The 19,581-nt window shown below is 49.4% G+C and overlaps 1 protein-coding gene across 2 annotated transcripts in view; it reads left to right on the top strand.

Annotated features, from left to right (window-relative positions):
- The window catches only part of CIB2 (calcium and integrin binding family member 2), a 19,623-nt gene extending 1,006 nt beyond the window's left edge, over nt 1–18,617 (top strand). Inside the window, exons 2-6 of one of the 2 annotated variants that reach the window (XM_006888258.1) lie at nt 5,121–5,155; nt 11,319–11,430; nt 14,314–14,461; nt 17,911–18,106; nt 18,596–18,617. In XM_006888258.1, the coding sequence (XP_006888320.1) occupies nt 5,121–5,155; nt 11,319–11,430; nt 14,314–14,461; nt 17,911–18,106; nt 18,596–18,617 (513 nt within the window). The remainder of the gene's footprint in view (nt 1–5,120; nt 5,156–11,318; nt 11,431–14,313; nt 14,462–17,910; nt 18,107–18,595) is intronic. The other variant, XM_006888259.1, reaches the window with a different exon arrangement.
- The last annotated feature ends 964 nt before the right edge of the window (nt 18,618–19,581 follow it).

The raw sequence follows: 19,581 nt of genomic DNA, 5'->3' as shown, positions 1-19,581 counted from the left end.
AAGGTTCAGATTGTTGACAGCTTTAGTTTGCTTGCCTTTACAATCAACACTCTTGACACCAGCAGCCAGGAAATTAAAAGATGACTTGCACTGGGAAAGTCTGCTGTCAGAGAACTCTCCAAAGTACTGAAGAGCAACAATGTCAGTCTAGAGACTGAGGTGTGCCTGATACAGGCCATGGGCTTCGCAATCACTTGTTATGCATCAGAGAGCTGGACAATGACTAGGGAGGATAGAAGGAGAATTGATGCCTTTGAGCTGTGGTGCTGGAGAAGAGTATTGAGTATACCATGGACTGCTAGGAGAACAATCAAGTTTGTCTTGGAGAGGGTGAAGCCAGGCTGCTCCTTGAAGGCAAGGATTCTGAAGCTTCGTGTGACATAGTTTAGACATGCTGCAAGGTGGGATCAGTCCCTGGAGAGGGACATCATGCTTAGGAGGGTGGAGGGACAGCGCAGGAGAGGAAAACCGTCGATGAGATGGAGTAATTCAATGACTGGGGTAATGGGGATAGGTGTGTCAGAGACAATAAGATTGGCAAGGGATAAAGCAAGGTTTAGGGCTGTTGTACACAGGGTCGCTATGAGTTGCAGGTGATTTGAAAGCACATAACAACAACAACAACATATATAAATTATTCTCCCAGCAAGCTCTCCAAATCAGAGATCCAAATACCTTCTCACCCATCTGCAAAGCTTTCTGTATTGCCCACACCCTGCAGGGTGAAGCCCAACTCTCTGGACTTACCCAGAACCGTCTCAACCTGCCCAAATCCACTCCACCACCAAGAATTATTCACCACTCCCTTGCCTGCCCTGTTGCCTTGGCCTAGGATGCCTCTCTCAAGGTGATCTCACTAATCCTCAAGGCCCACCTTTTGATGCTTCTTCCTAGACTACTCCCAGGCAGAGGGGACTAAACTTGATTATCTGCTGAGTATGTGAAAGATAGGAGCACCAGCTGGGTCTCTATAAATGCCTGTTGCTTTCATGAGCATTTTTGTGTGTGAGTAAAAGAAAGTTTAACATCCTCTCTGATGTTAGTGGAGGTAAAGGGGCTTTTTATTTACCTCCAATTAAATACTTACCTCCAACTCCTAGCAGGCAATTAGCACAAGTTTCACGGATCCCTATGGCCTGGAAGGAAGAAGAGAGCCATATTTACGAAGCATCTGTGTGTGCAGAAGCTCTGGTAGTGTAGCACACTTCATATTGAGATGCTAATTGTGGAAAGGCCTACAGTTCCAATCCGCCAGGTGCTCTGAGAAAGAAAGATGGCCATTCTCCTCCTGTAGGGATTTAAAGCGTTGAAACCTGATGGGAAGTCACTAAGAGTCAGAATCTACTCAACAGCCCTGGGTTTGGTTTTGTGATGTTTTGTGTGCAGGGCACTGTACTGATGCCCTTACTTGATTATCACAGTGAAGTGGATTGTTGTTGTTAGGTGCCATCGAGTCAGCTCCAGTTCTCAGCAACCCTGTGTTCAGCAGGGTGAAACCGCCTGATCCTGCACCGTCCACAGTCTCTGCTGTGCTTAAGCCTGTTGTAGCAGCCACTGGTGTCAGTTCATCTCCTTGAGGGTCTTCCTCTTTTTCGCTGACATTATTCCAAGCATAACGTCCTTCTCCAGGAACTGGCCCTTCTGGTAATGTGGCCAAAGTGTATGAGACAAAGTCTCACCACTGTTGCTTCTAAGGGATATCTTGGTTGTGTCTCTTCTCACACAGATAATTATTTGTTCTTCTGACAATCCATGGTCTATTCTATATTCTTTACTGGACAATGAAGGAAGACCGAAGAAGAATTGATGCCTTTGAACTGTAGATTGGAGAAGAATATTGAATATAAAGTAGATTATTAGCCCCCCTTTGTTTTGTTAGTTGTGATCAGATTGAACCCACTCACAGAAACCCCACGTGTGGAAAGGGAAACTGCTCCATAGGTTTTCAAGGCTGTGACTTTTCAGAATCAGATCACCAGCCTGTTTTGCAAAGCCCCTCGGGATGGGTTTGAACTGCCAACCTTCTGGCTAGACATAGAGTACTTCATTATTTGCTACCCAGAAACTCCTAGATTCATTTTACAGAGAAATAAATGGAGGCTTGTGTGGTCATTCATGACTCAGTGGTAGAATTCCTCATGTTCCACGTGAAAGACCCAGGCTTGATTCCTGGTCAGTGGGGCCTGTCTGTCAGTGGGGCCTTTCTTGTTGCTGTGATGGTGAACAGATTTCAATGGAGCTTCCACACTGAGACTAAGAAAGTCTAGGAAAGAAGACCTCCCCTCTACATCCAACAATTAGCCAACGAAAACCTTCTGGAACCCAACAATCGGATGTACGTCTATCACAGGGATGACATAGAACTTAGCAGTATTTATAGGATTGCTGCTATGTATGTGATCGGGGCCCCCTCAGTGACAGATGACAAAATAAAGGCCAACTATCCCCCCAGTACTCTGCCCAGTCAGAGCTCACATGGCAATGGGAATTGTGACCCCGAGGCTCACACCTCTTGCTTGGAGTGGGCTTGTGGGTTCTCCTTCCTCAAGGGCCCCCCTTGAGCCTAGAGAGACAGGCCCACATTTCCAGCACAGCCAGGTATGGAATGTGCTATAAGGGAGGCCCTGCCAGCAGTGGGAGGACGGATGGGAAAGGGGCTTTGGCTATGACCATCAGGCCCAAGGACAATGAGCACTGGAGCAGGCCTTTGAAAGACGGGCTGGAAAGAATCTTCCAGGTGGAGGGAACACTGTGGGTACACACACAGGCCCGCAGGCACATCATGCATGCTCGGCTGAGGACCAAATAACCCACTGGGTTGGGGAGCCTGGATTCCCACTCAGAACAGCCTGGCATTGGGTTACCCATTGGAGCCAACCCCAGTGTTGGGTTCTGAATTTTTGCCAGCGCCTGGCTGGCCCCTGGCAGATAGGATGGGAGAAATGAGAGCTGTGAAACCTGAGAGCCAGCCCACAGCTTCTTTCTGTTTCTCTAGCCAGCCACAGGCCAGGCAGAATCTAGGCGACTCTGGCTTACAGCAAGTCCCCTTCCTCTGAGTGACCTCTAGGGCTGTCTTACTTCCAGCATCTCTTCTTCAAACAGGCTCCCAATCTAGCACATCTCCAAGTGTGTACTAGTGAGTCTCCAAAATCGAGCATCTGCCACCATTCATCTGCCTTCCAGATCCTTCCTTCAGGCCCCTCAGAGCCAGTGTGTCCTAAACAGGGCTCTGCCTTCCCTGGAACCCTTGACTACTCCCCCAGCCATCCTGACACCTGCTCTCCTCAGCCCATGTTCTCAGTTAAGAGCAAGTCTTGTGACTCAGCCTCTTATGTTTCACCTAGGGGTTCTCTCCTGTAGACCCCTCCTGAGCCAGGCCTCCTCAGTCTCCTGCAAACTTCCTCGACCCTGCTGCCTTTCTCAGGTGTCTGCCAAACTCCTGTCAAAGTCCATTTGTTCTCACTCTTTCCCAAATAAGATATCCTTCTCCAGGGACCAGCCCCTCCGGAGAATGTAGCCAGTGCATACAAGACGAAGCCTTACCAGTCTTGCTTCTAAAGGGTATCTGACTATCTTTCTTCCTAGATACATTTGTTTGCTCCGACAACCCTTGGTATATTTTATATTCCTCACCAAATACTGTAATTCAAAGCCATTAATCTTCTTCAATCTTCCTCATTCATTGTGCAGTTTTTGTATGCATATGAAGCAATTAAAATGCCCTGGCTTGTGGCTGGTTTGTATTAGTCTGCAGAGTGACAAGTTTGGGGTCAAGTACAACCTAGAAATCTCCACCAGCTCCCCACTTTGTGGCTTTGCTGTAGCATCCACTGGAAACCCTAGACTCCTGCGTTCTCCTGCGTGCCTCCACTCACCCTCAACGTGCAGTCCAGTCGCCCCAGCAGCTCCAGAAATCATCCAGCCGAGCTGTCGGCCAACCTGGCCTGTGACGACTTGTCTTTCCTCAGAGCTGTCTCTGGTCAGCACACCACCACTGGGAGCCCCAAGGGTGCCTTCTTCCTTCCCATCAACAGTGGGCAAAGGCCTGGCATAGTTGTCTCAGACTCCAAAGTGGTTGACACAGAGCCTTGGGCAGGCCAGGCTGTGACCAGTGACATGGCTGCAGGAAGCAGTCATCAGACAAAGATAGCCCCCCCGCTCCCCAAGATAAGCTTAGAGTCTGGGATGACTTGGACCAAATGCTGCCCCCAACCTGAGTAATGCCCTCCTGGGGTCCCTCAGTGTCAGTCCACATGCTCCTCTGCAGGCTGACCCTCTTTCTCCCAGCCTCTGGTCCTATAGTCCCTTCCTGTAACCCAGCTCTCTTCACTCCTGCCCCCGTGTGACCTCATCTATTCCCATGGCTTCAGATGCCAGCTGTTTGCTAGTGCTTCCCCAGCCCATCTGCCTGGCATTCTCCATTCAGAGCTGCAGGCTGGTGCCTGCACCCACTGGGCCTCACACTGCACACCTCCAGGGGGCTCTGCTCCCAGGGCCACAGTGTGGTGCCCCATCAGGCCTCTCTCCTGGATTTGTCTTCCAGTTGTCCCCCTGCCTTTCCCCCCATTATCTTGTAGCCCCTGTACTCAGCACCTCTACCTCTGAATTGTTGTTGTTGTTGTTGTTAAGTGCCGTCAAGTCGTAGGCAACTCATAGTGACCCTATGAACGAAAGATCTGGACACCTGTATAACCTTCGTCCTTTCTCCAGGTTCTTAGGGTTTCCGGAGGCAAGCTATTGTGGAAGTGGATGCCACTCCTGCTTCCAAGCTTGTTTTAATCAGGGAGATCCACCAAACACTGTCCACCATGGGTAACCATTATCACATTTGATACATCAGTATCACAGCCACCTCTGAATACATCTTCTCCCTAAATCCGTTCCTGCCTCCCAGCCTCCAGCCTGCAGTGCTCACTGTTCCCAGAAGCCAACTCAGGACAGTCAAAAGCTTCAGGAGGCATTTCTGGACCAACTAAAAGCTACTGTCCCCAGTGGGTGGGGGAAGGGTATCAGTGACTCTTCTCCCTAAGACCTGCCCTGGTGCCCTGCGACGTGGAGGTCTCTGAGGAAGGCAGGGGTCTACAATCCATAGAACTGACTGTCAGTTTTTTCCTCCACAGGACTGCAGCTTCTTCAATAAGAAGGACATACTCAAGTAAGTGTGGCTTCCTGTGGGGTCCCCAAAAATGCTGACTGATCTAGGGGAACAGGAAAGGGCACCAGACTCCATCAGAAACCCAGTTCAGGCTACAGCTCCTACACTGGGCTGCTGTGTGGACCCCTGACCTCAAGGCCTTCTGCCAGAAATTGAGCTTCTGTTAACTGTCTGCCAGGCTCTGTGTGGATAACTTTCAGGCACTTTCATTTAATCCTCGCTGTAATCTTACAGGAACTATGATAGCATAGTCCAGAGGGCATCGTACCACTAACCAAAAGGCTGTGTCTCTGACACACAGCCTGTGACAGGAGGCTGAGTCTACAGGTGCTGCACCCTTTGCTGTTTTACGGTGTTCAGTCCTGTCCTGGCCCAGGCCCTCTGACTGTCATCTTCTCTCTCCATTATGGTCCAAAAGTCGGGCCTGGCCTGCACACCGTCAGCACCGAGCTGCCCACCAGGGATCTCTTCCCTTCCCTACTAGCCCCTTGGAGTGGTGGATGTGGGCAGAGATGGCAGAGACAAAGGGCTGGCAGCTCAAGGCCCCGGGCTGGGCAGTGGATAGGAATCACAGAACACCAGGAAACCAGGTCCCCATGAAACTCAGTGGCCCCCTCTTCCTGAGCTATCAGCTGACAAGAGAAGCCAACAAGGTCTTGGATCACTTTCCCTGGAGATCAATGGGGAAACTGGAACTAGAGCCTGTTCCAGCTCCCAAGAGAGCTGTCCCCGACCGCTCCATCCAGGCAGGCAGTGCCCCTCGCTGCCTGGGATGCTCTTCAAACTGTGCCCTGGGTGGGGGTGGGACTGGCTCACTTGATGGAGGCATATTGTTGGGCAGAGGCCCCAGACCAGGACTCAGCTCCCATTTCCAAGTTCTATGACCATGCACAAGTGTTTGACCCTTTTTGAGCCTCAGTTTCATCCTCTGTAAAATGGGGATAACACTTTCCCTCATAGCATTGCTGTATGGCAGCAACACTGGGTGTGGGATTTGACAAGTGGACTTTTGAATGTAGCCCAATGTCATCTCCCTGGGCCTGCAAATCCCTCCAATTCCCCTCACCACTGCTCTCACACAGTTGCTATGTGGGTTTGTCAGGGGTTCACATGCCCGGCTCCCCTGGAGTGTAAGGTCCAGGGGTCAGGCCAGGCTGGGTCTTCCCTGACCTGGCAGTGGGCAAGGCTCTTCCTGGTGGCTGTAGGTAAGTGAAGAGTGGATAGGTGAAGGATGGTGGACCTGGACAGAGAAAACCGTTCCAGGTTGGGCAGCAGCAGGAATAGGAACACAGGCCTGCTGTTCCCCATGACCCCAGTGACTGAGGGGAGCAAGGTTGCCTCTGGATCAAGGGCTCAGAGGGGAGACAGGAAAACAAGGCCACCCCATCGAGTTCCGGCTCCCACAGGTTTGCCCGTAGTTATTTCTAGGTGATGAAACTATGAGTCATTCCTCCCCCCTCCCCCATTCTCTTGACTTATTCTTTAACTTTTCTACAGTAATCATATTTGGAAGCAGGCGTGACATCCACTTCCTAAACAACTTGCCTCTGGAAACTCTATGAACTTTGATAAATGTCAATCGTTGTAGAGGGGCTTCAGGCCTCTTTTTCATAGGGTCGCTATGAGTCGTGCTCAACTTGAAGACAATCAGCAACAACAATAATCATATATCACATGGGTACTTTTTAAAAAATTAGAATCCTAAAAAGGTTGGCGAAATAAACAACAGAGCCACAAGGCAGACCCACTGGGGCCCCGGCTGGATGCCTCTGTGTGTATAGCTGGGTGCATTCAGACTCCTCCCTGTTTAATGGAGAGAGGGGAATAAGAGCCCTAAGCTCTGATCTATAGGAAGGAGGTTGCTGAATGAGTGGAAGGCAGAATGGGTCGGCTCAGAGTCCAGGTGGTAGAGCGGGGCCCTGGGGAGCAATTGGATCCCCCCAGGGCGGAGACAGCTATCTGTGACTCGGTATCACTGACCCAGGGCAGCCGCCAAGCTGCTGTTCATGTTTCCTCCTTGCCATCTGGTCAGTACTCTGGGTGTAGCTTACCAAGAAAACCAACTATCAAGAGAAGAGGGGCGGGCAGGGCAGCCCTGAAAGGCTCTCTGGGGGAAGACACAAGCAGGGGCTTGAGTCTGGCCTGCCTGGCTCTACTGGCTGCCCGCGTGTGGTTGGCCAGGTCCTTTCCTTCTTTGAGCACCAGGCCTCGGCTGTCCCACCTGGATGGAGGGGAGGGGAACAGTGGAAGGAGCTTACCTTCTCATCAGGATTCTTCTACAGGTTCTTAGATCAAAATGTTCAGTCCATTTGTGATACACCATTCAGCTCTTTCTAAAAGAGGTGGTGTTCACAGTGGCAAGCTGACTTAAAATTCGAACTGTGGCGAGTTTAAGTAATAAGTAAAAGTCAGCCTCCCTTTTCATGTTCTGCCTCACCAGGGCAATCACCATAAACTGTATGTAACTTTTCAGACATTTTTCTGTGTCTGTGCAATCATATATTCATAAGTGGATATTTAGTCTCTTAGATGCTTTAATGGCATCTATCAACTTGATAAAAAATGTTTTGCCTAATAATATAAGCTTTGTTTATAGATTTCTAAACATTGGAATATCCTTGTAATTCTAGACTTAATCCTAAAAAGAACAGCAACAAAAATAGTTGCTGACTCTCTGACCATGGCAAGTCCATATGTGTTGGAGTAGATCAGCTCTCCATGGGGGTTTTAGTGGCTGGTTTTTTTTTATATAGGTCACAAAGCCTCTCTTTCAAGATGCCCCAAAGTGGGCTCGAACCTCCAATGTTTTGGTTAGAATCTGAACACGGCAACCATTTGCATCATCCAGGGGCAAAGAAATCTTACTTGGACCGAACATATTCTTTTAAATACCATGAGTCTTTATGTGAGTTGAAAAGCAGTCTGTTCCCAAAAACATTGACAGCCTTGACAAGCCTGAGGGGCACCTCCTCTCGTCCTGCAGGGCCACTGCGAGTCAGGATTGGCCTGAAGGCAGTAGGTTTGTGTGGAAGGACCATTGGTCCATTTTGGTGCTACCTTTTAGGCTTTGATATCAGCAATTTTTTTTTTTAAATTTCTAAAAGAAACTGGAGAGTTTTTACTCCATCTGCCCCACCACCACCACCACCACCATGGTCTGCGCTGTTTAAGTAGCATAGATGTTATTTCTGGTCCTAAAAGGTCTACTGGGACTAGTATGTGAATCTTCTTTAAATCAGTATTGTTTTAGGGGCAATGATGGGTGGCAAGGAGGCTGTTCTTTGATATTTTTTGGAGATTCTCTCACAGTGACTTGAGTTTTCAGAGTCTCCTTGAGTTAAACCTGATTGTTTTTCTTTTTGAAAAAAGCTCAGGGTCACTTTGGGCAGAGTCAGAGCTGATGTCCATGTACCAAGGCTGAGCTGACTTTCCTTTCTTGGAAGACACCCCTCAACTTGCCAAATCACCCACAGCTCCTTCCCCAGGTCCACCCTGGTCGGGGAGCCCCTGACCCAGCAGGCAGTGTAGTAATACTGCACCAGTAGTAATAGTGAGTGCTTAGTTAGTAACTGGAAGGATGGGAGTTTGAATTCACCCAGAGGCTTCTCTTTAGAGAAGGGTGATCTACTTTGGAAAAGACCTGCCATTGAGAACCAAGTGGAATGGAGTTCTCCTCTGACTTATGTGGGCACCGTGAGTTGGCATCAATGCCATGGCCACTGGCAATTTAAACTCAGTGTAAAAAACAATGTAAGGAAAGAACGCAATCCTTCATTTTATTGATCAAAAATTTATGTTCAGATGGATTCATCTACCTTCTCAAGGCCAGACAGCTAGTGAGAGGTGTCACCAGAAACACATCAAAATACAGGAGAAATGAGGCAAAGTGGGGAATGACGCAGTTGGGAATTCATTGGATCTGTCCAAAATGAAACCAGATACATAGATTATGAAGTTTATGAGAGCTGTGTTGCCAACATAAAAGCATGTGGCTTGGAACATCCCCCCACTCCGTGGGAGAAAAACGGGCACTCTCCTCTCGTGCATTTTATAGCCCCTAAATATCAGCTGGAGGGCCAGTTCTGACTTGACGCAGTAATGGAGTAAGAGATGTCCTTGTTCTGTTGTTTGAGGAGAATATGAGGGGCATGGATTTTTTTCCCTTCCTCATGGTAAGAGCAAAGGCAGTTCTCGAGCGCCCTCTTGTGGAAAGTTCCATCTTGATCCTGTCGCCCAAGCATCTACTACTGATCCTTTCTTACCCAAAGGATAATTTTGGGGGTTCCTCTTGAATTTCAGGATAGGAATTTCAGAACAGGGAGTTCAGTATAGGGAGTTGTACTACTAACCCAAAGCTCTCACCTCTGGACTTTCGAATCTACCAGCCACTCCATGGGAATAAGATGGGCAATCTCTTCCCATGCAGTTTATAGCCTCAGAGAACTTTAGTGGCAGCTGAGTTAGTGCCAACTAGGGGGCAATGAGTATTTTTCTTGGATTTCAGGTCCTTTTACTTGGATGCGACTGGGAAAGTGGGCTTTTGGCAATTTGCTTTGAAAGTACCCTGATCAGGCTCTGAACTTGGTATTGATGTGATCACCAAAGTGACCTGAGTCACAGGGAGGAGCCAGATATTTCTAATCCAGAGGACCTGGGTTCAAGACCCATTTCCAACACTCATGGCTTTATAACGCAGAGCAGGCACTTCACTCCCTTGAGCCTCAGTTTCCTCACTTGGACAATGGGAGAGACTCAGATCTGTCTCCCAGGGTGCTGGGGGTCAGATTCAGTGGCATAATTCACACAGTTGCTTGTATAGAGGCACTCTTGTTATGTAATAACTGACAGCATTATCTGTGCGGGCTGACTCGCTTCCTTAACTCAGTGTTTTCCCTGCCAGAGAAGGAGAGGCTGCAGGATGGTCAGGACCAGATGGAGTCTGTTGGTGGCTTCAGTGACTTTGCTGAAAGACTCCCTGAGATGGGCCTGGGAGTGAGCATTGGGTCAGACCACTCATCAGAAGATCAGAACTTATCTGACATTTTGGGTATTAAGACAGGACCAGACTCGGGAGATAGGGGAGGCAGACATTCATCCCACCATCCAGTCTCCAGCAGCCTCAGGCCTCACCGTGGGCAGTCTACCTGCCTCAGCCCCAAGTCAGTGTCCCTAACAGTGTCCCCAGTCAGGCAACACTTCACAGATACAGTGTCATTTGAGCACTATTTGTACCTGCCTTGGGTTGACGGGTTGCTATTCTCTGGGATGGGAGAAACCTGGACAAGGGAACACAGGTCAGCAGGACTGAATTATAATGAAGGGCCAAGACGCTTCCAGCTGAAATGGTGTGGGTATGCCTCACACCCTCACTGGGCCTGAGTTCCAGGTCTGGGGACTCCTGAGCTCTGGTTTGTCAGGTAGGAGCCAGAGGAAAGGACTGGGAGCTGGGGGGCTTGGTCCTAATGGCTCCCAGTTGGAGAGAGGTTGTGAGTAACCTTCCCAAAGGGGCTTCTCAGGAACTGAGGGTTCCTGGGGACTCTTCCAGAGACCCAATCCTCAGGGCCTAGATTGGGGGAGCCTCAGGAGTTGGGAAGACATCAGGACCAAGAGGAAAAGAGAGGAACATTTAAGAGTTTTGCCCAGGATTTCTGCAGTCCTGGATTCTAAACATGGTCTTTTATACTTTCAAGTTGTATGGGTTTAGACAAATCATTCTTGACCTCTTTAGGCCTCAGTTTTCTGAGCTGTAAACTGGGTTAGTAGTGCACATGGTTATGAGGAATATTATATTAGATGCTACATATATATTAAGTGCTTACAAAAGACCCTTATGTGAGCCAATGGTAGGAAAAGGAGACTAAAAAGATCTGGTTGTGGATCCTTGGTGTAGGATGGAAAATTGAGGGAATAGGGGAGGAAGCGGTGGTGGTTGGTGTGGGAATGGAACAGAACACAAGCTAATTACCAGTAGAAAGGGCTGGGTGGAATCCATCTCTCTCCCAGATCCTCCAGCCTTTGAGAGGAGCAGGTGGGCTCCTCTGAGCCCCTCCCCAGTCCCTGGCCCAACAGGGTCCCCAGTGCCCAAGGCTGAGGTTGCAAGCTTGGTGGGCTCAGATTCTGGGGGCTTGCCATCTCCAGTGCTTTTCCTCTGCTCCCCTTGCAGGCTTCATGCACGGTTCTATGAGCTGGCCCCCAACCTCGTCCCCATGGACTACAGGAAGAGCCCCATTGTCCACGTGCCCATGAGTCTCATCATCCAAATGCCGGAGCTCCGGGTAAGGAAGAGGCCGCTGGGCAGGGCAGGTGGGTGGGGGTGGGCAGAGGGGGTGGCCTGTGCCTCTAGGTGAGACAGGGTAGCAGATGCAACACAAGCTTAACTCCACCCTTAAGGACTATATGACCCTGAGTGGATCAGGGACTTCTCTGCCTCTGTGTCCCCATCTGCACTGAATAAAAGAGCCTCACATATGGGGGGATCTCAGTCAGGCCCTGTGACTCCATACTGCCCCAGGAGGGCCAAGCTGTTGGCCTGTGCTCACCTGCTGCCCCTTTGTTTAAGAGGCTCCAGCTATTTAACCCTGTGGCTGCTTTTAAAGATGACTTTTTTCCCCCTCTCTGCCTGGCCATGGCCTCTACACAGTCGTTATGCAGAGCATCACATCTTGAACTCTGATGTGCACACAAATCCTGTAGGGAGCCTGTCACATGGTCAAATCGGGTTCATCAGGTCTAGGCTGGGGCCTGAGAGTCTCAGGTACCAATGTTCCACCTCTGCAGACCACCCATAGTTTGAAAGAAAAGTCTCATTGTATGAGTTCCTCACCCTTGTTATTTGTTCCAAACGTAATAATATTTGAATGTTTGAGTAAGAACATTCTGTGTAATTCACTGTATTTCCTATCCTAAATGTAAAGTACTTTTCAATCTTAAAAAAGCATTTAAGGTGTCATAGTTGGGACAAAGTTATAATTCAATTCAACGCTATTCAAAGGAATTCTTAACTAATTTCCATTTCATGTGGAAATTGTATAATTTCATTGATTTGATTATATGTCTTTTTTTAATTTTATTATTGTGTGTGTGTGTGTACCGTCAAATCGGATCTGACTGGTACAGGAGGAAATTGCCCCTCCTTCTCCAGCAGAGCATCTGGTGGATGTGAACTGTGTACTTACTTCTGGGATTGCAGTGCAGCTTCTTGCCACTAGGCCACCAGAGCTCCCTCTGATTTGATTATATTTCAAGTAGAAAATAGAAGGAAAGTTTGAATCAACAAGATGCTCTGCTGGAGAAGGAGGGGCAGTCTCCTCCTGTACCAGTCAGATCTGATTTGATGGTATACACACACACACACACTAAAATTTTTAAAAGATAAAATAGAAGGAAAGATTTTTTTAATATTCTTTGCTTGCCTCCTATAATACAATGGCATAAGCTGTGCCAGAAAGAAAATCCAAACATAAAGATTTTTATTTTTTTAATGAAGGAATGAGGGTAGTTATAGAACAGTTCTGTACAGAAATGATGTTAGTTCTAGAACAGAGTTTAGGTCTTTTTTGCAAAACTCTCTCTCAGACATATTCAGCTTGATAACACTTAACCACTGCTAAGTGAAACTATTGCTGCTAGATCTGGAGCAACACTCATCCACTTTGCACATCCCTCTTTGTCAATGCACAGTATGAAGTAACTGGGGTTGCTGTGATGCTGAACCTTGTACCATTGGGGTATCAAATACCAGAATGGCTTCCCAATGGGGACAGTGTTTGGTGGAGCTCCCAGTTGTAAAACAGTTTTCGAAGCAGGAGTGGCATCCACTTCCTAAACCACAAGCCTCTGGAAACTCTATGAACTTGGAGAAATGACGATAGTTATGGAAAGGCATTAAGTCTGGTTCATAGAGTCACTATGAGTCGTGCTCGACTTGACGACAATCAACAACAGCAATGAAGGAAGAAAGCAAGCATTTGGGGCATTGAAATGATAACATTTGTCCAAAGACAAAGTTCAGAAGTCAGAAAGAGGAAAGAAGGGGGAATGAAAACAGGAAACATAGGAAGGGAGGGAGATGAGTGATGTTCCTTGTCGGGATTGCAGCCAATGACATGAGGCAACATGTGTCTGAATGGAAAACTGATCTGGTCTGTAAACCTTGACTCAATTAATAATAATAAGTTAACAACAGCCAAAAAAAGAAAAAGAAACCAACAACAAAACCCAAACCCAGTTGGATCAGTTTTGCATAGCTGTAAACCTATGAACCAAATATCTGTGAACCAAATAGTTCATCACCAGGCATGACATCTGAACCTGGAAGAGGAGGGAGGTTACTGAGGGGCACCCATAAAATCTGGTTATGACTGGTAGACTCAATCCTGGGAGACAGGAAGCCCCAGGCTTAGCCTGGGAGATGCACCCAGCCTGGCAGAGAGGGGCTTGACACTGGCTTGGAGGGTCCCTGGAACTGAGTTGGAACCCTTTTTTGTTTTTTTGCTAAAGCCTCCCAGCTGGACTGGGGCTGGGTACAGCTGACTTAAGAGGGTGGAAGGAGAGGGGGGCCTTGGTGCTCTGGGATCAGAGGATGGAGTAGGTGATCTGGCTCCTTGGAGGTGACTGCATCCGAGAATTCACAGCAGCTGGTACAGTAGTTAAAATACTCAGAGCCTTACTTAAAAGTCAAGTTTGAACCCACCAGCCACTCGGTGGGAGATAATTGTGTTAGTCTATTCCTGTAAAGATTACAGCCTTGGAAATCCTTTGAGGCAGTTATCTGTTCTCTAGGGTCATTATGAGTCAGAGCTGGCTCAACAGTGATGCGTGTTTGTTTTGGTAACTAACATATTTCGTCCTCACAACAATCCACTTAGGCACTGAGAAAAAGGAGTCCAGATAACCCTGTGGTTAAACACTTGGCTGCTAACTGAAAGGCTGATGGTTTGAACCCATCAGCCCCTCTGCAGGAAAAAGATGAGGCAATCTACTTTCATAAAGAATTTAGCTTCAGAAACCCTGTAGGCAGGTAGAATCGATGTGATAGCGGTCGGTGGTCAGTAGAGAACTGGAGACTCAGAGGGATTAGATCACTTGTCACGTGGACTGTCAGCAGTCTGGCTTCAGATGCCCCCCCTAACTGTCCCGTGTCGCTGTGGTCCCCGCAGGAGAACCCCTTCAAGGAGAGAATCGTGGAGGCCTTCTCCGAGGAGGGCGATGGGAACCTCACCTTCAACGACTTTGTGGACATGTTTTCTGTGCTCTGCGAGTCTGCTCCCCGTGATCTCAAGGCAAACTATGCCTTCAAGATCTACGGTAATGAGGAGTAGGGGCCGCGGTGGGGAGGTGATGTCATTTGGGTCCGAAAATTATCAGTTCTTGCTGGATCCCCCTGCAGGGCTCTGGGGACCTCGGAGTGGTGAGATGACAAGCACTTGTTCAGTGGAATGACCAATGGGGACAAAGAGGGCCCAGGAGGCATCGGGTGGAGGTTGCTGAGAATGGAGGAGGGAGAGCTCAGCCACGGGGGTGGGGGTGGGGGCTCAACCAGGGGGTGGGGGTGCCCGCTCAACCAGGGGGTAGGGGTAGGGGGTGATTAGAATGAAGAGGGCGTTAAGCAGGACCTGCAGGGAAGGAGGAGGGTGAGGGACAGAGGGGACAGCATGTGAAGACTTGGGGCGTCTACAAAGTGAAAGGTTTCATGAGCACGTGAGAGAGTTAGAACATGGTGAGACAAGGGGTCAGTTTGAGTCTGGTGAGGTAAATTGGGGTCAGGGTTTGAGAAGCCTCGGAGTTTGGATCTTGTGTTCAGGGACCCAAGGAACCCTGAAGACTTGATATGGGAAGAACAGTTCTGTACTCCAGAAAGGTCACCAGGGAAGCCAGATTGAAGCCAGAGGGTGGCAAGGAGGCCTTGACCGTGCTGGTAAGGACAGGAGGAACTCCCTAACTGTCTCCCTCGTACAGCGCTGCCAGAGGTGGCTTCTCATTGCCTTTGAGTAGAAAGTGACTCAGCGCTGACCTTTCAGTGATTTTCAGAGGCTGTTAATTACACGGGAGGGCACTGCCTATCTTTCTATCATAAATCTCCTGGTGGATTCAAACCACTGGAGAGGCACTACCCTTGGCTTAGCCGTGCAACCCTCCTAGCCACCCCTCATGTCTCTATAGCCCAGTCTTCAGTGCTGCTGTCTGAAGAGCCACCAGGGGGCACCAGGGAGCCATGAATCCACGGTTCACACCCTGTGTTGTCCTGTGAACCTGGCAGGTCTGTCAAGACTGGTTGTTAAGTTCTCAGACAGTCCTACGATGGGGAGGCCAGTGCCCAGGGAGAGGCTTGGACCTATCTCAGTTCAGAGGAGCCAAAGACAAATATTAAGTTTGTATTACAAGCCTATGGGGACTGTATTTTGTTTTCGTTTGTGCCATCAACTGTTTCTCATAGTGACCCTATAGGACAGAGTACACCTCCCTGCAGGGTTTCCTTGTTGTTTGTGTGTCTCATCAAGTCAGTACTGAGCCGTAGGTGATCTTCCAGCAGGTTTCCCGAGGTGGGAAATCGCACAGGAGGAGATAGCCCATCTTTCTCCTAGGAGCAGCTGGTGGATTCAAACCGTGTGCTTTTGCTTTAGTAGCCCCTTACCGCTAAGCCACCAGAGTTCCCTGCAGGGTTCCCTAGGCAATATCTAGAAGAGCAGATCACCCAGTCTTTTCTCTTACAGAGCCATTGTGTGGCTTCAAACTACTGACTTCCTGGTCAGCAATCAAATGCTCCTATGGGGATTACCCTTGGCTCTTTTTTTTTGCCTGTTTTATCGTTTTCATGAGTCATTTCAGAAAGCTTTAGAGATATCTGTGTACTGACATTGTGTTTACTTACTAGAAAGACAATGCCCAACGTTTCTACCCTCCATTAACATATCTGCATGGCTGTGTGAAAAGCTCTTCAAATTCCATCCTCATATCCCCAGTCTCTGACCCCACAGATGTAGAGTGATTGTCTAGATGGGCAGCCAAGCCTGGGAACAGGCTAAGAAAAAACCAGGGCTCCCTTGCTGCCCCGAGATAGGGGTAAAGTGGGAAAGGATGGAGTCTGGTGCTGAAGCGGCTTGTGGTAGGGGCTGTAGAAAAGGATCAATCCCCTTATGGGCTTCCGTTTCCTCATATAAAATGGACCCAGGAATCCCTATCTTGCTAACCCTGCAGGAATCTATCCATCTACCCATCTCACTCTGATGGCTTAGTTTGTCTCACCATTGACTCAAAGACCACACCTCCCTGGCATTTGGAGCCCACCAGCCTTTCTGCGGGAGAAATGTGGGAAGTCCCTTCCTATGTGATTTACAGCCATGCCAACCTGCTGGAGTGTCAGCTGTGAGTCAGTTATGACTTAACGACAATGGCTTGACTTGGCTTGATCCATCCAGCAGGTGTGTCCAGAGGACCTATTGTGGACCATTCTGGGGACAGAGATGAGTCCCCAGAGACGTTCACAGCCAAGTGCAGAGATGGACAGTGCAGGGTCCTCTTGGTCAAGAGCTTGGGCTCTGGGATCCAATACTGACCAGGACATGACCTCATCCACTCCAAGCCTCAGTTTGTTCATCTCTATAGTGAGGACTCTAATGGTATCTATTGAATGGTTCTTTTGAAATTTAGATGAGATAGAGTATACAACACCCCCAAGCATGAAGACGTTATATGGCATCACAACATCATGATGGTATCACTACCATTAACGTCATCCTTTGATTACTGGAGAGGGAGAAGGAGGGTGCTCAGGGAGGTGCCTCCATATCCAGGTAGCCCTGCTCCCTGGGAGGTGATGTTTAAGCAGAGGCTTGAAAGATGAAGAGGAATTTGCTGGACGGATAAATAAAAAAGGTGCCCACCCCAGTTGTATGCAAAGTCCTGGTTGATGAGTGAGAAATAATGGCAAACTCGCCCACAGCAAGCAAGTGTGAGGCTCTGCCCAAAGGTCAGGCATGAGGCCTCTCTTGAGGAGCCTTCAAGTCTGACCACAGTGGTTGGACCCAGGGATCTGCTGGAGGCCAAGTTTAGACAACACTGGCTTTGAGACGGTCAGACAGTTCGGCTTTGAGCAGCTGTTGGACCTTGAGTATATCACTCAGCCTCTCTGAATCATGGTATCTTTTCATGTGCTGGTAAAATAGGGTTCCCTGCGAGCTGAGGCCAGGAGGGCCATTTGACTGATTCCCAGAGAACCTCACTCAGATTACTTCTGAGCTGTCTCAGGATGAAATTGTGGGCCCAGTGGTTGCGGTGTTTTGCTGTGAGTTGTGAATGTAATTTGTTGGATATATTTAAGATCTCTCTTAGTGACACGAAAGGGGCCTCTGGTGGCCTGGTCTGTAGGGTGTTGTTCCACTAACCCAAAGGGTACGCCTCTCTGGCTTTTTCAGTCCACCAGTAGCTCTGCAGGAGAAAGATGGGCGGTCTCCTCCCATGCCATGTGCAGACTCTGAAATCCAGTGGAGGGTCAGCTGTGAGTTGGTTCTAACTGGAGAGCAATGAGTTAAGCTGTTGATGGTAACTGAGGCCCCTCCACTAGATAGACTGAGACCTAGTGAACACCTTTGAGCTCTGTCCACCAGGACAAGGGTCCAGCATCTCCAGAGTATAGGATTTGTGGAGATGGTCTGGGGGCTCCAGAGGCTGAGGCAGGGGAGAGGGGTGGTCAGCTATAATCTGCTCAGAGGAAGAGGTAAGGAAGGGCCCAGATTGAGCACCTCCACCCTCTACAGACTTCAACACTGACAACTTCATCTGCAAGGAGGACCTGGAGATGACCCTGGCCCGGCTCACCAAGTCAGAGCTGGACGAGGAAGAGGTGGTGCTCGTGTGTGAGAAGGTCATTGAGGAGGCCGACCTGGACGGCGACGGCAAGCTGGGCTTTGCCGACTTTGAGGACATGATCGCCAAGGCCCCCGACTTTCTCAGGTGCTGCCACTTGGAAGGGACACCTGGGACGGGAGGATGGGGCCGAACCACAGTCAGACAGCCTGGCCACGCAGGACCACATGGGCTTGAGGCCCTTGTCTTTCACTGCTCATGACATGTCAGCAGATTCGCAGCAGACGACGTAGGGTTAGAGGCAGGATGGTCACCTTCCGGGTCTGGCTCCCCTCCATGTGTGGTTGGGAAGTCTTTTGCCCCCTACAAGGCCCGGGCTCTCAACACGTGAAGTAAAAGGACCTGGAGCCGTTTGGTTATAATCAAGGAGCTGGAATCCCTAGAGACGGCAGGCCCTCCATGGCTGTTCCACTTGAGAACCATTTCTCCCTCCTTGGATTCATTGAGAGTTCCCTTCAGGGCTCCTGAGGGGTCTATTCCTAATCCCAAGGAGTCGGGGTGTAGCAGGCTGAGAGCCTGGTTTGCTTTTCAACTCTCCCAGTCCTGGCCTCTCACCCTCTCTGTCACCTTTTGCAGCACGTTCCACGTCCGGATCTGAGGACACTGCCGAGGCCACAGAGGCCTGGAAGCCCACCATCCAGCCTGCTGTCTGTGGATGTGACCCCTCAGGCCACCCAGGAAAGCAACTTTGGCCTCTGGAGTTTACACTTATGAACATTTTCATAATTTTCATGCCCTTTCAGCAAAAAACAAAAAAATCTTAACCAGGGAAGGGGGATGTGAGGAGCACTTTTCTTCCCAGGACCCCCATTGCCCAACCCTAGACCTGTGGCCCCTCCAGGCTCTCCCTCTCTGGCCCCCCTTCCCTCTCAATACCATTTCTAATAGTGGTGGGGACAATGACCAGTTTAAGTGCTGGACAGACACCTCAGTTGCCCAGGGCAGACTGCAAAAAAGAGAACAAGGGGGTGTGGGGGCAGGCTTTTCATTTAATGAGCTATGCAATCTTTCTCCAAAACCTGAAGCTGGGCCACAGCCCAGCCCCTGCCTGCTCCCCCTCTCCACAACCCCTGTGTGAAGCTGTGTGGACAGTAGGTCCAAGGGCTCCGCCTCCTCTCTGCCTCTGGGCTTTGAGCCCCACCATGTCCACCCTTCCCAATAATCTGCAGTCCTCACTGGCGTGTGCTGTGCACAGATTTGTGAACTCGCGATCCTACAGCTCCTCGGTGTTTCCGCCCTCCCTGTGTCTGACAACGCCAGGAAGCCATCAGTGGGACCGGACCTCTTAGTCCTTGAAACCTCACCATTAGTGCTTCTCCTCTCTGAGCTGACCACTGCCCTCCCGTATTAGGCACCAACATTTTTTTCAATGCTGGTGTCTGGGAGGAAGACCCATCTGGACCCCAGATCCTCGTATGAACCCCACAAAAGACAGAGCATAAGGATTGTCTCTGCTCGCTCCATATCAGTAGCAACTCCAATGAACACTGACTGAGTGCCTATCATGCGTTGGGCACAGGGCTCATTGCTTTCCTCTGAATCCTTACAACCCCCTTACGTGG

Source organism: Elephantulus edwardii, unplaced genomic scaffold, assembly GCF_000299155.1.
Source record: "Elephantulus edwardii isolate Elephantulus edwardi_28Jun2011 unplaced genomic scaffold, EleEdw1.0 scaffold00066, whole genome shotgun sequence".
NCBI classification, from domain to species: domain Eukaryota; kingdom Metazoa; phylum Chordata; class Mammalia; order Macroscelidea; family Macroscelididae; genus Elephantulus; species Elephantulus edwardii.
Note: the sequence above shows the minus strand (reverse complement) of the source record. Positions and strands in the feature narration are given on the sequence as shown.